At 36.6% G+C, this 13,360-nt stretch overlaps 1 protein-coding gene across 1 annotated transcript in view; it reads left to right on the top strand.

Annotated features, from left to right (window-relative positions):
* Positions 1-13,360, top strand: part of MYRFL (myelin regulatory factor like) — a 37,607-nt gene that overhangs the window by 10,182 nt on the left and 14,065 nt on the right. Inside the window, exons 5-13 of the mRNA XM_014248886.2 lie at positions 723-814; positions 2,604-2,751; positions 5,889-6,084; positions 6,555-6,631; positions 7,889-7,999; positions 8,571-8,661; positions 11,492-11,692; positions 12,103-12,211; positions 12,670-12,779. Of these exons, the coding sequence (XP_014104361.2) occupies positions 723-814; positions 2,604-2,751; positions 5,889-6,084; positions 6,555-6,631; positions 7,889-7,999; positions 8,571-8,661; positions 11,492-11,692; positions 12,103-12,211; positions 12,670-12,779 (1,135 nt within the window). The remainder of the gene's footprint in view (positions 1-722; positions 815-2,603; positions 2,752-5,888; positions 6,085-6,554; positions 6,632-7,888; positions 8,000-8,570; positions 8,662-11,491; positions 11,693-12,102; positions 12,212-12,669; positions 12,780-13,360) is intronic.

The raw sequence follows: 13,360 nt of genomic DNA, 5'->3' as shown, positions 1-13,360 counted from the left end.
CTGTGGGTGTCGAATTTTCCACAGGATGGCAGTGTTTAGACATTTTTGAGACGCTTGTGGTTGAGGGTTCTTTGAAACATCTTGATTAGGGTTTAGATTGGAAGTAGGAATGCATTTCAATTTTAAAATCAGCAGAAGAAATCAACAGATTTTTCATAACTCGATTATAAAAATATTGAGGTGTTTTGCAATACCTGATGTAGAAATTTGTGCATGAGGATTTTGTAAGTTCTTGTGTCATTCTAGCAAATGACACAAGAGAAAATAAGTTATATTAAATATCTATGTAAGCAAGTGAAGCAGTAATCATATACTATCTGCCGTATTAACCCACCAATGTGTTCTGGATGCTCAATTATTTAAAATGTTGTGGTATTTTAATATTAACTGGTAAAAAGTAAAATTATTCAAGATAAAAGCTGTGATTTTAATGCCAATGTCAGGAAACTAAACACCTGCCACTTATGCACTGTGGAAATTTTTTAATGGGATCAACTTCTTTATTCATGAAATTAAAAATAAAAAAAAAAGTTTTGGAAGTTAAAAATTGGATAATTCAATTTTAAATACCCACCAGCAGTCTCCTTCCTCAGCAAATCATAATTTGGATGACAGTGCAGTTAAAATTAGATGAGAGGTACCTGTGTGTTCTTTTCTTATGATTCTGTAGTATCTAGATTTAAACTTATAAATGACTAATGCAACATGTGTTTTTATAAAAGTATTTCTGCAGCATCAAGCAAAAAAAGGAAGCTCTCCCAACTACTAGGAGATGGGATTGATTCTCCAGTGCAGTCTCAGGATTCCAGACAAGGTGAGCAAGTGTGTGAAGAGGAAATTTAACATTTTACACCATAAACAAGTGAATACTTGAGGAGCACAGCTCCTGCTGGCTCAGAAAAGGTAATTGTATTTATTAATAGTCTGTACTCCAGTACCTGGTTTGGAGGAATTTACCTTTTTTGAAAACCAGGATTTATTTATCTTTGGCAAAGAGAAGAGCATTAGAGGTTCATGTTTCCCAAGGCTTTTCTGGATAGAATATTCTGCCCTTTTTCATATGTGAACCTCTGCTACAGAGATGATAATATGTTTTGTTTACTTTGCTTGGCACTAACTTGACTGGGCAAAGAAACCATTTTGGGTCAGCTGAACAGGGAATTAATGGGGTGGATGAGCAAAGAGATTGCCAATTCCCATTATCTCCTCCACTCTGTTTTTTATCTACAAAATGTATGCATAAGCAAGCTTGGTAAAAACGGTATGTTTTTTCCCGCCCCTTCCCCATATTGGTTTGGTTCATTATTTATTAAGAAAAGAAAATAAGCTTATATCAATTAATACAAAAACCTTATCAGGCATGTACAGAAATGAATCAGCATCTGTGAAGTGTGAGGCTTTCTCTGAACGAACAGTTTGTAACAACCAATTTACTTGAAGAATTTTACCCATGTCTGTTAGTGAAAAATCCAAGTTGCTTGTTATTTCTTCAGAGTAAATTATTTGTCAGCATTAAATCAATCTTTTTAGAACACTTTTAATGAGTAGCAACTCGATTTATTAGGTTGCTTTTCCTTTGATATCTTTTGTTTAATCAGTGTTTCTTGATTGTGGCTAGTCCTCTGAGTCAACCACTGCTGAAAAGACAAAACAAGCAGACACTTCCATATCTAAAACTGCTATTGCTGTTTTTAATACTGAAAGATACAGCTTTGAAACAAGCTCTCTTTGGGTGTCATTCTTAATAAAATCTCACTTTCTCCTGCATTGGAAAAAGAACAGAGACATGGGTGAAAATGGCATGGGGGTAATTTAGAAGTGAGGTGTGAATTTCTTTACTGTGGTGTTTTTATATCTATCTAATCTATCTATCTTTACTCTGCTGTAGGTCAGAACTGAGGGGTCTTGCAAATGAAGCTTGGGCCTGAAGTGATTCTGAAGGCTCTGCCTTACTGTGCTGTCACTGGCTGTGGATTGATCTTAGTTATATGCTCGATTATATATTTTCTCCTATCCTTCCTGCACTCTATCTGTCTCTCTTATCACATTTTCCTCTGTCTTCATAAAATGTATAATATCTCAGAGAACTGGGGTTGGCCCTGTCTGTCAAAGAATTCTCTAATGTATAGGCAGAAAGCAGCAAGGAGATCAGCCAGATGTAGTGGTGAATGTGCTTGCTATTGGAAAACTGTGCCCCCTGTAGTATATCCTTCAATTCAAATCTGTAGTAGAGGGAATGGGAAACAAATGTAATTATTTTGCTTAATTGCTTCTTGCAGTGTTGCAGATGTACAGTTGAATTCCCTCTTCCCCCCTCCACCCCCACAAAAGGAAACTATTCATCCTTTTGGAGAGAATAAAAAATAGGAAGTGCTACTTGTGTACTATTTTGCAAATCAAGAAAGCTGAAAATTTTATTTTCTAGAGCAAGAGAATATAACACAGTCTTGTGGAATAACTGCAAAGGATAATCTAAATATATATGCAATGCTTTTGTGATTTACATGTATGTGCATTTATGTAAATATATTTATAAAAATGTCTATGCAGGATTTTTGGCTAGTCCCAAAAGAAATAACTGAATTATCACTATCTCTCTACAGCAACACTAAAGGACTGTGCTGCTGATGTGCAGGAATATGACAGTGATGGACAAAATGCAGCTTTGGAAAAATGCTGTCAAGCTCTTACATGGCAACCGTATCAAATTTCTCAGTGGAACAGCTTATTTGACTCTAATTACGAAAAACTGTAAGCACTGGTGTTTGCACTTGAAAAAAGATTGTTTTCTTCTGTTGGTTTTTTTTTTTTTTCCCTTTTTTATCTGTTGTTGTAGTTTTGTAGGAATAAATGATACATTTGGCATCCCTTGTCCTTCTTGGAAATAAGAACAGACAAGGAAGTATAAAAAGTATGATGAAATATGAACTTGCAGGTGTATCAGATAAGCTGAACTAGAAACGCTGGTTAAAATTAATGTCAGGTTTTCTGATTTCCCTTCAGGGATTTAGGGGCAAAAGAAAAGCAAGTTAAGATACCTGGTAACTTTTGTTTATTTTGTCAAGTGCATTGGGGCAAGTAATTACTAAGCATATGGCACCTTTACCTTTAGTGCTCTAAAGCATTACAGGAGAGCATTAGAAGTTATCAGTATTACTTCTGGGCTCATGCAACTTAATTCTTAATAATTATAGACGTGTGTGTGATGTACAACTGTTTAGTCAAAGATTTAGAGTTTTCCTGTGTTAATCAAACTGTAAATAATTTTTTTTGGCCACATGATCTGGAAAAGATCATTCCAAGTTCACTTTACATCCCTGATTTTCTCCATTCTAATATTTAGCATATGAACCCTTTTCTACAAATTCACCCTTTTCTACAACATCTGCCTAGATTTTCAGGATTGGTGCAAAAAATTTATCACTGCCTACACGGGACTAGCACAGCACAGTAAATTTTAATGCTCCTCTCGCCCAACCTGCCAAAATATCTCATGGGAGCTGGGTACATACCAGTGTCATCCCTGGACATTGATGTTCCCTGTTTGCACCCAGGGGGTAGGGGCATTACACATCTTACTATGTCCCACACAACCCTTCTCCTCAGGTATTGATTGACACAAGAGAGCAGACCTTTACACTCCTTGGGAGCTGGATGGGCCCAGAAACCTCCAGCTGAGTTTGTGATATGATTATTCACTCTAAATGGAAGTGGCTTCCAGTTCCTGTTGCACTTTCAGTCAATGACTACATGAAGGCTGTGTGCTGATGGCAGGAGATGGCTCTCCTGCCACTACCCAGTTACTTGTTGCTTCTCATACACCTAAAATTGAGGTTCCAGATGCATTTCTTTGTGAACAGAGTCTATGTGATGCTGAAAAATAAAGTATCCCAATACACGCTCTGTTGTCATTACTGTGGGAGGGGACTGAGGTGTTATTTACAGAGGAAGTCAGTATTGCTTTTAAGTGAGGTCAATGGCAGTGCTGTTGTTCCAAGATGTACTGTAATTGCGGCACATTGCACAGATTTTCTGGGGAGTGATCCTGTATTCTGTCGGCCTCAAAACACTCACATGCTTCTCATTGCTTAGTGTAGATGGATTGATCCCATGCCTTCAAATCACTGCCCCATTTGAGGGGTATTTCTCAGGTTAATTATTATTTTCCATTTTTTCATACAGTACTTGAATGTCTTAGTTATTTCATTTTCACAACAAAAATACTGTTAGCTGAGGTAGATTCATTAGAAAAGGTTACTCTACCTTTAATTCTGCCCTTTGTTGTGTCTGCTCAGCACATTCTTGGCCCTTGTGGTGGGACTCTGTCCCAAAGATGTCTGAAGACTTAAATTTTAAATACAAAGAGGAATTTGAAGCATATTTCTACTAGGGATGCTTGTGTGACAGGAATATCTGTTGCTACCTAAAAGATATTCCAAATTTGGCCGTACTGCTTGGTAAGACTCGTCATTCTTTTTGCACTAAGAACAAAATATATGTTTACTCCTATTTACTGTAAATTAAATACTCAGAAAACTATAATATGAAATTGCTCTTTGAGAGCCATTGTTTCAAACACTGCAGCTTGGAGATCTGGACATTTGTAATTTTGCTTCTCAAGCTGCTTGCCTGTGTGTAGGCAAATAGTCTGAAATTGCATTAAGAATATCAGCTAATGAACTTGCTGACACCTAAATATGAAAAACTACTTCATTCCCTACTATGAAATATATTCATTCATATATAAATAAAAAAGAATCACCCATTTTAGAAAAAAATTGAGTAAGTTTTACTTCTTTTATAATGAGGGTTTGAGATGGTAGAACCTTCATTATAATTTTAAATATGAAGTAACACATGATTTAGTAATTTTGAAGTAGTTACAAAGTAGTTTTCTCTTTAGTCCCCATCCCAGGTAATCAATAGTTGTTTGAAAGGGGACTTCTGTTCATAATTTATAAAACAATAATAAAATCTATGTATTTCCTATGAAGTCTGTACATTTTGATTTTTCCAACTAATAATGGAAGAGTAATGAAAATCCATCTTCAGTAATTGTGTTAATGAGAGGTTCTCAGTAGCATCATACAAGATTATCATTATCAAACTTCCATTAACAAGAAAAGTCAATGTCTATATAAGAGAACCTTGCCACGTAGTTATTTCTGTCTGTTATTTCAGAATTATCCATTGCTTAAATCAGGGGACTGGAAACATTATTGGGATGGTGAATTCACTGTCTCTAATAGAAAGATCTTTTGGTACCTTCCCTTGTTTACTGTGAATTACAGAGACAGAATACTCTTGCTCTTTGGGTGACGAATTGCCCTTTGAAGAAATGAAGTACAGCTGCTTTAGCCAGACTAGGATGGACAGCTTAGGCCAGAGGGTTGATACCAATAGCTTTTCTTTTAGCTTAAGTAAAGCCTTATTGGAATCCCAGCAGCTACTGCAGAAGCACTTGCTGTGGGAACTTGTGAACAAAGTGGGGAGTCCTGCTGGCTCATTAGCTTGTTGTCTGCAGACTGCTGTTTGTAGCAGTGTTATAATGAATGATTAAAAGGCTGATTTGTGGTCCTAGGTGCACACAGTTCCTTTATATCTGATTTGTAAGTGATGGTTGTGTAAGCCTCTCAGCCTCTGGTTTCCAAATATTTTGTGTTCAGACTAAAATTAGAGGACATTTAATATATGTTTTTATTTTTACACCTTTGACATTCTAAGAAGAAAATCCTGGTAGAACTGGTGATTATAACAATGTCTTTTAGTCCAGTTTTGTCACTAAAAATCAGATGGATTTTGGACCACATTACAGAAAAAAGGAGCTCAAGATGTCACTCAAGTATGTTGGTACTTAAAGTTGCTATTCCTTCTCCTTGTTTTTGTAGACCTGCTGTAGGATATCACATTGTCACAGATAAAGGATTTAACTTTTCAACAGCAGATGATGCCTTTGTGTGCCAAAAGAAGAATCATTTCCAAATCACAGTTCATATTAGAATCATTGGACATCCAAAATATGTCAAAAGTCAGCAGGGGGGGAAACCAATAGAAAAGTTTTACTTGAAAGCTTATGGAATTAAGGCAAGTATGTCTTCTCTTTGAGATTATTACTTTTAATTGTCCATGTAATGACGTAAATAATTGAAGTGAACTCTTTTCTTAGTAATTTTTGACCAAGAACATGTAGCTATCTTATGTAGGTTCTGTTCTTATGTTGAATTCTGTTCTCATCTGTATTTATGCTTGGGCATGGAATGAGCTAATAATAGTCTGGATTCAAAAAGCATTTTTTCTTTTGTAAATTAATGCACTTTGTTTTGTTTTTTTTCTCTCTCAAATTACATCTGCAGAAAGACTTGGGTCTTCAGATTAGATGTCAATTATCAATTGATCAGGAGTCAGTTCCTCTATTAATTTCTATGTCATTCCACTAGAAATGAGTGCATTTTCACTGTTTTAGGAACAATTTGCCTATTAATGTCTATTTCAATTTTTATGTGTTCTAAAATTTAATATTCTTGTAATTTTTGAGGATTATTTTTGTTTTATAGGTGGAAGCTCCAAATCAAATAATTCTTATTGAACAATCCCAATCAGATCGAAGCAAAAAAACTTTTCATCCTGTTAAGTAAGATTTCTGAGAAAATTATTCCATCTTGTTTCAATATGTATGATTTGTTTGAAATATGAAGCAGTTGTTTCTTGGAACCTCACAGTAGCTCTGAACCAGTTTTCTGGTTTTTTTATCCAGATTTCATTGTGGTTGCACAGATAGAATCACAGTAGTAATAAATACCTGATCACACTTCAATAAGGAAAATTTTCAACAGCTTTACAGATGTTAAGTATGTATATTCAAAATATTTAGATTCAACTAGAAACACTCTTTTACACTTCTTAGAGCTGTATGGCAGATGCATTTCCAATCTTAAAAAATGTCAGAATGTTCCTGTCCTACGTAGGCATGAGGTACATTTACAGTGCTTTTTAAGGGGGAGTGACTCTGCTAGAAACACAGGTGCAGCATCTATCTGGAGCTCTGCCATTCTTGAGCATTTAACTCACTGGCAGAACCAATGTTTATTCTTCTGGCATAAGTTTCCTATGTTGGAGCTGCTCTGTTCTCTATAAATAATTAAATAAACTTTATAATACAAAGAGAGAAGACAGTGTCAAGTTAGGGCAGTGCTGGGATAACGGCTGCACTATGTTATCACCAAAACTGAACTTTGAGCTTGGAAGAAGAGCTTGATTTTCATTAAATTGCCTCTCTCATGACATTTTTCTTCCTTTTGTGTACTAACAAATAGATTCTGTGTATATGTAAATTATTTTTTGTGTGACTGTTTGGTGAACTGTAATTTTATCTATACAGATCCTTCATTTGTATTATTTATCCCTTACTAGAGGACTACCACTATGTATTTGAGACACAGGTGTCTACTGTGTGCTTCCAGACATGTCAATTAAGTGCAGATGAAAAGAAGGACAAGCAGTGAGATTTCTTAGTTTTACTGTGGAAATTCAGGCCCAATAATAAGCAAGCAGTTATTAATCCTGTCAAGCAGCATATAGCCATCCTATTGAACACATACAGTTTTATTATATTCAGGACTGAGTACAAACAGACCAAGAAACATAAGACTCTTATTACTAAGAACAGTTTCCTACTGCTGGTGTTTTATCCTGTTTATCTCCTTGATGTAGTCACTGTTTTTAATACATTTTTAGAAACCAGGGTTACTGCATTTTTACTGGGGTTCCTCTGTTTTATCCATTTGTCAGTTTTTCTCAGAACTGTTTTAATGAGTTTGCAGAGACCTGGTTTGAGCAGATAGCTCTCCAAATACTTACTTCCCTGATCTTGTTTCCTTTTCTGTTTTAGAGTTGATCTGCCAGGGGACCAGATAACTAAAGTAACACTGGCACGGCTGCATTTCAGTGAAACAACAGCAAATAATATGAGAAAAAAGGGGAAACCTAATCCTGATCAGAGGTATTGCTACAGCTAGCTGGCCTGTAGAAGCAGAAAAGAGAATGTCTACTTTAGAATGGAGCCAATGTTTGTGAAAAATCTCTGCTACCAAATCCGTGGGTTTTTTTTTCAAATTCTGTCATGCTTTTAAGCACTTGGTATGTGCTTAAAAGCTTCTTTTGCTGCAGTCACAGCATGATATGAGAATAAAACTCAAACTTCATCCTCATAGTTAGAGATAGTTTCAGGAAATCATAGCCAGAATAATGGCTGACAAAACTGGGAAGCTAAAAAAAGCCAAAAAATGATAATTTTCTTCTGAGGCAGGAAAGGTTTTCATCTTTGAGGCTTCATTATTTAAATTAATAAAAATTACTGAATTGTTTGCTGATTTGCAGTGATTATGGGGTTTGTAAAAGCATATTTCTTAAGAGTTAAGGAAATACTTTTTCTTTTATATTGTAAGAAATACATTTAACAAACATTGTCTATTGTTTTATGTATCAATAATAACAGCTGTATTTAAAACTCTTTGTTTCTGTGAGAAAGAATTACTTCAATTATTGTCTTGATTAAATCAATTTCAAATTAGATACTTCATGCTGGTAGTTGGACTGTATGCTGTCTCTCAGGACCAGTTCTACTTACTATCTGCAAATGTCTCTGAAAAGATCATTGTGAGGGTAGGTATAAATTTGTATTACTTTCATGCAAAAGTATTTACTGTTTTGATATTCACAGGAGATTGAGGGGTCATGATTCTTGGGAATAAAAATTACCACTGAGTCAAAAAGATTGAGGAAAAAACCTACAGTTGCACATTATATGAGTATGTTATCTTTTAATTACCAGAAATTAAAAAGTAAGTAGAGCTATGGAAGAGCTTTAAAAGAAAGCTTGTTATGAGTTCCAATACAAAAATATACTTATCTTTCCAGACTATTTTTTTATTTGTGGTGAAACAATTTACTTCACTGGCTAGGAATTTTTGCAAAAGCTTTCATTAGCTAGAGTCTTCATTTTCCAAGGAGGATGAGAAGGAAAAAAAAGTAAGGAAAGAAGGTCAAGTAGCTCAAGGAAGTTTAAGACCCATAGCTTTGCTTTTCCAGTGTATTTCCAGAGTGCCCCACCTCTCAATTTGATGAGATTAACTCATGAGATAATCTCTGATGAGATTATATAAGTAATATAGGTTTCAAATTAACAAAAGGAAGAATAATTTCTTTTCCTCTTAACTGTTACTTTTCAGTTGCCTGGTTCACAGGGCATTTTTCTTTTAGTACTCAGCTTTAGCCTGCAGTTAGACTCAGAAAAGAGGAAAAACCCAGATCTGTAGTGTAACAAGAGCTATGGAGAATTAGAGCTAGGAGAGAGAGAAAACACAGAGCCCCAGAATGAGTGGGATTGCAAGGGGACTGCCAAAAGAAGGTGGGGGCTGCTGAAAGTTTTCAGTCCTGGGCCCTTTTTCTTGTGATGAGTAGGTAGTTGCTAATGTTTGAACTGGGCATAGTCTGGAGTTACAGTTATTTCTAGGGTGAATACTATGTATAGGGCTTAGAAAGATAGGAAGTATGTAAGGTGGGAAATATGTGGCAGGGCTGCAAAAGATGGAGAGGGTGTCTGGAAGATTGCAGTCCACTGAACTTTTTCATGTGGATCAGTTGAAGAGCTGCTTTGTGTTTGCATGGACTCTTTCTAGCCCTTGGTTTATGGAGAGGAATAGGCTTAGCATTTTGGCTTGGAGTCAAGCAAGACCAAAAGCTCTGGTGCATTAAGTGGAGCTGGGAGGAGGCTTCTCAAATAGTTGAGGACTGTCAAAGCTTTTAGTCCTGGCATTATTTTTTTGCAGGCTGTTTCTTGCATCCTTTTTGGCTGCCCATCATTAGCCTAGGCTTTACAGCTATGGTCTGGTTTGGCATTTGGGTTTGGAGAGAGCAAAAGAGCAAATCTCCAGCCCATGGGGTGTTGCTCAGTGGTTTCAGAAGGAAGATGGGGGCTTTCAGATGGTTTCAGTCCTACCTCCTTTTTCATCTGAGCATCCTCTTGTGCCATAAACCCTCTTTCTGTAGTTAAAGATAGGTTTCTGGGGGGCATTTTGGCCCAGAGCTCATTTCTGGGTGGAGCTGTGAAAAGGCTTTGAAAGCAATGTGTGGAGTTCAGCAGTTTTCTGCCCTGCTGAGAAGTTTTATCATCCTGGCTACTGCTGTGTTTTTTTTGCTTCAGAATGCTGAAGCAGTGTTTGCATCATTCCTACACACATTTTATAGTTATTTTCCTTTATTTGTCCATTAATTTCCACAATCTTGTCTTCATCTGAATTTCTCTTTCTGGATCTGACAGTGTTACAGATATTACATTTTGGGGAAGCTGTTGAATTTTCACATTTGTCTCATACTTGTTACTTTACAGGATAGATATATTTTTATGTAAGATTTAAAAAGTTACATTTTCTCACTATTTTTAGTATTAGATTATTTTGAAATTTCAAGGGAAGAGGGCTCCTTCAATGTATGTGAGACAGTTTTTGAACAAGAATTCACGGAATGAGATTTTTCAAACCTGGCAACTGTTTCAGACAAAGGAAAAAGAAGGCAGTAAGGCAGAAAGATCAAGAGGCTCTGAAGTGGTGAAAATATCAACAGGAAAGATAGAAGGGGAAAAAAAAGTAATTTTCTAGCTGTCTAACCGGGCTTCAGTGGCAGGCAGAGCGAGTCAGCCTCTGGCTACCTTAAAGTGCCGAAGCCGTGCAAATGCACCGCGAGAAAAAGCAGCTCATCTTCGGGCCCTTTATACACTCCAACACAACAAAACTACCAGCTGAGCTGTGCTTGTCAGACATATCAGATCATGCTCCAATTGTGACAAACAGTGGTGAGTACACAGTGGCAGGCCTTGTAGCTGGCAAAGCCTTGTGAAAGCCTGGCTTATTTTTATTGTGATTCTGCTTTGGCCTGAATTCAAAGTTAAAAAAACAAAACAAAAAACACCCCAAAACAATAAACAACCCAAAATTATCTATTGAAATCAAATGTCTTTTCTTGTTTTACACATTCTGTTGTTTTATTGGTGTTCTTTAAAAGACCCTGTTTCCTTGACATGAAATTTTTAGTATGAGTTAATTTAAAACATTACAGAGGATTTTATGAATCACGTGTGTTTAATCTCTGCCTTGCTTTCTCTTTTCTGATTTCCAGTCTCAGCTAAAATTTAGTGGTAGATAAAGAATGGTTATGTGGTATAATGTCAAAATTTGGAAAGCTTTGGACATTGTCAATTTAGCTTAAGGTGCTAGTAATGTAGAATTCAAGGGAAAAAAGCATGAAGCCAGTGCTCTGTGAGCAGAAACACTTAGAAGTAACTCCACTCTGTTTTTTTCTGTTAATGTGTTAAAAAGCTCTTGAATACAATTTCAATATTTAAGATTTGGCTTTTCATTTTCCCCACATTTCTAATAGAATAAACAACAGTGTATCTATGCTATACTGTATCTTTAAGCAAAAAATTTTCTTCCAGGCATCTAACCCAGGGCAGTTTGAGAATGACAGTGATGTACTGTGGCAGCGAGGACACATTCCAGAGACAATAGCCTATCATGGTCGAGTAGGAATTAACACAGATGCACCAGATGAAGCGCTGGTTGTCTGCGGAAACGCCAAAGTTATGGGCAGAGTCATGCACCCATCTGACAGCCGAGCAAAACAGAATATCCGGGAGGTGAGGGCCTTGCAGTGTTTGGGGCACTTCTGTTTGCACCACAGCACGTGTGGATCATTGTTCTGACACGGGAAGCAGCTCCTATATCCTGGCTGTGCTGAAATGCTGGCTTAAAGAAACTGGATGTACCATTGTGCTCTGTAGACCCATCAGCTGCACTTTGGCCATCAGCTAGACTTTGGAGAAGGCTCTCTGCAGAAGCTGGGAGTTGTCAAACAGAAGGGGAGCTGGCACTAAAATTACAAATAGCATTCTGGTGGTGGGGAATGGGAAGGTTGTCTGTATTTTTCAATGTGATGATTGGCCAAATAACGGTGTCAGGCTAGTTGCTCTCTCAGTGGTGCCCTAGATGCCGTAGTCATAGATTGCTTAGTGCTTCAACATGTAAATCTTGGTATTTTTCCAACTAGGTCGATACAAATGAGCAGTTAAGAAGAATAACACAAATGAGGCTGGTGGAATATGACTACAAGCCTGAATTTGCATCTGTTATGGGAATAAAAGATACCCATGAAACAGGTATAAAGTCAGTTCTGTTCCAATTTTTCATTAACATCTACTGATATTTATTGTGCCATAGTGTCTTTTAATATCCTGCTATTTCATCCTCATTTTTTAGGTTACCGTAATCGCACCCTTTGCTGTGTACCTCTTGTGGTATAAGAATGCAAAAATTAGTTATTGCTTGTAATTTTACAGCTTCTGTTTCAATTTTTAAAGATGGGAAATTTATTTTCCAGAAGTTTAATGAGAATGAAGTATGTGCTTACAAGCAACTTTGTTCTTTCTGCAGAGAAATGAGAATTCTAAAGGTTTCTGGGGTTTTTTTTGTGTAATGGAGAAAAAAACCCCTGAAATTCTGTATTTTCCTACCACTGAGAAATTCTAGATAATTTTTTTTGCTTTGCCTGTAGTTTTTAGAATGGTCAGCAGGTATGCCAGTGTGTTTCCTGACATTTTTGTTACTTCCTGAACAGGAATAATAGCTCAGGAAGTGAAGAGGCTTTTACCTGAAGCGGTTAGAGAAGTTGGAGATGTTGCTTGTAATGATGGAGAAAAGATAGAAAACTTCCTCATGGTTGACAAGGTATGGTCTTGAGGGAGAAAGCGAGGATGTGTATTTAGACTGTTCTTTCATGTGGGGAGCTATGAGCACATGCTGTGCCCCATAAAAAGCTGTAGCCCCCACGTGTGTTACAGAAATGGTGTTCAGTGAATTGAGAAAAACTGAACTGCCAGCTGTTAGAAAAGGGCTGAATCTTTTAACAACAAGAGGTGGCTATATTGAAACTGATTACAGTACTATATAAACATACAGTTAATAAGAAAAAACCCTATGTTTTCTGAATAAAAGTGGATAGTGATTTCATAGCATTGGTTCAACAAGTGGTACTTTAAAGCATTCTTTTGTGTTTAAGTGTTTCAGTTAATTAAGTGATTCCACAAATGAATTGAGCAGTGATGGCCTTTATTTGTTAAATAAAAACTTCCTTACTTTAATCCTGGTATTACCTCTACATACCAAATCCAAGTGCTAGCTCTGTGTGTATGGAGTTTTGTTTTTGGCAATCCAAAATGCTTTTTATAGATTCAAAATCATCTGCTCTGGAATGGCACACAAAAGTTGGGAACACTCCTGAGATATTGCCCTGTGTTCTCTTCTCCTCC

The sequence above is a fragment of the Pseudopodoces humilis genome, chromosome 5 (assembly GCF_049639895.1).
Source record: "Pseudopodoces humilis isolate 2021_Gansu_Grassland_sample_001 chromosome 5, ASM4963989v1, whole genome shotgun sequence".
Classification (NCBI taxonomy): Eukaryota; Metazoa; Chordata; class Aves; order Passeriformes; family Paridae; genus Pseudopodoces; species Pseudopodoces humilis.
This window is presented reverse-complemented; position numbering and strand designations above follow the sequence as displayed.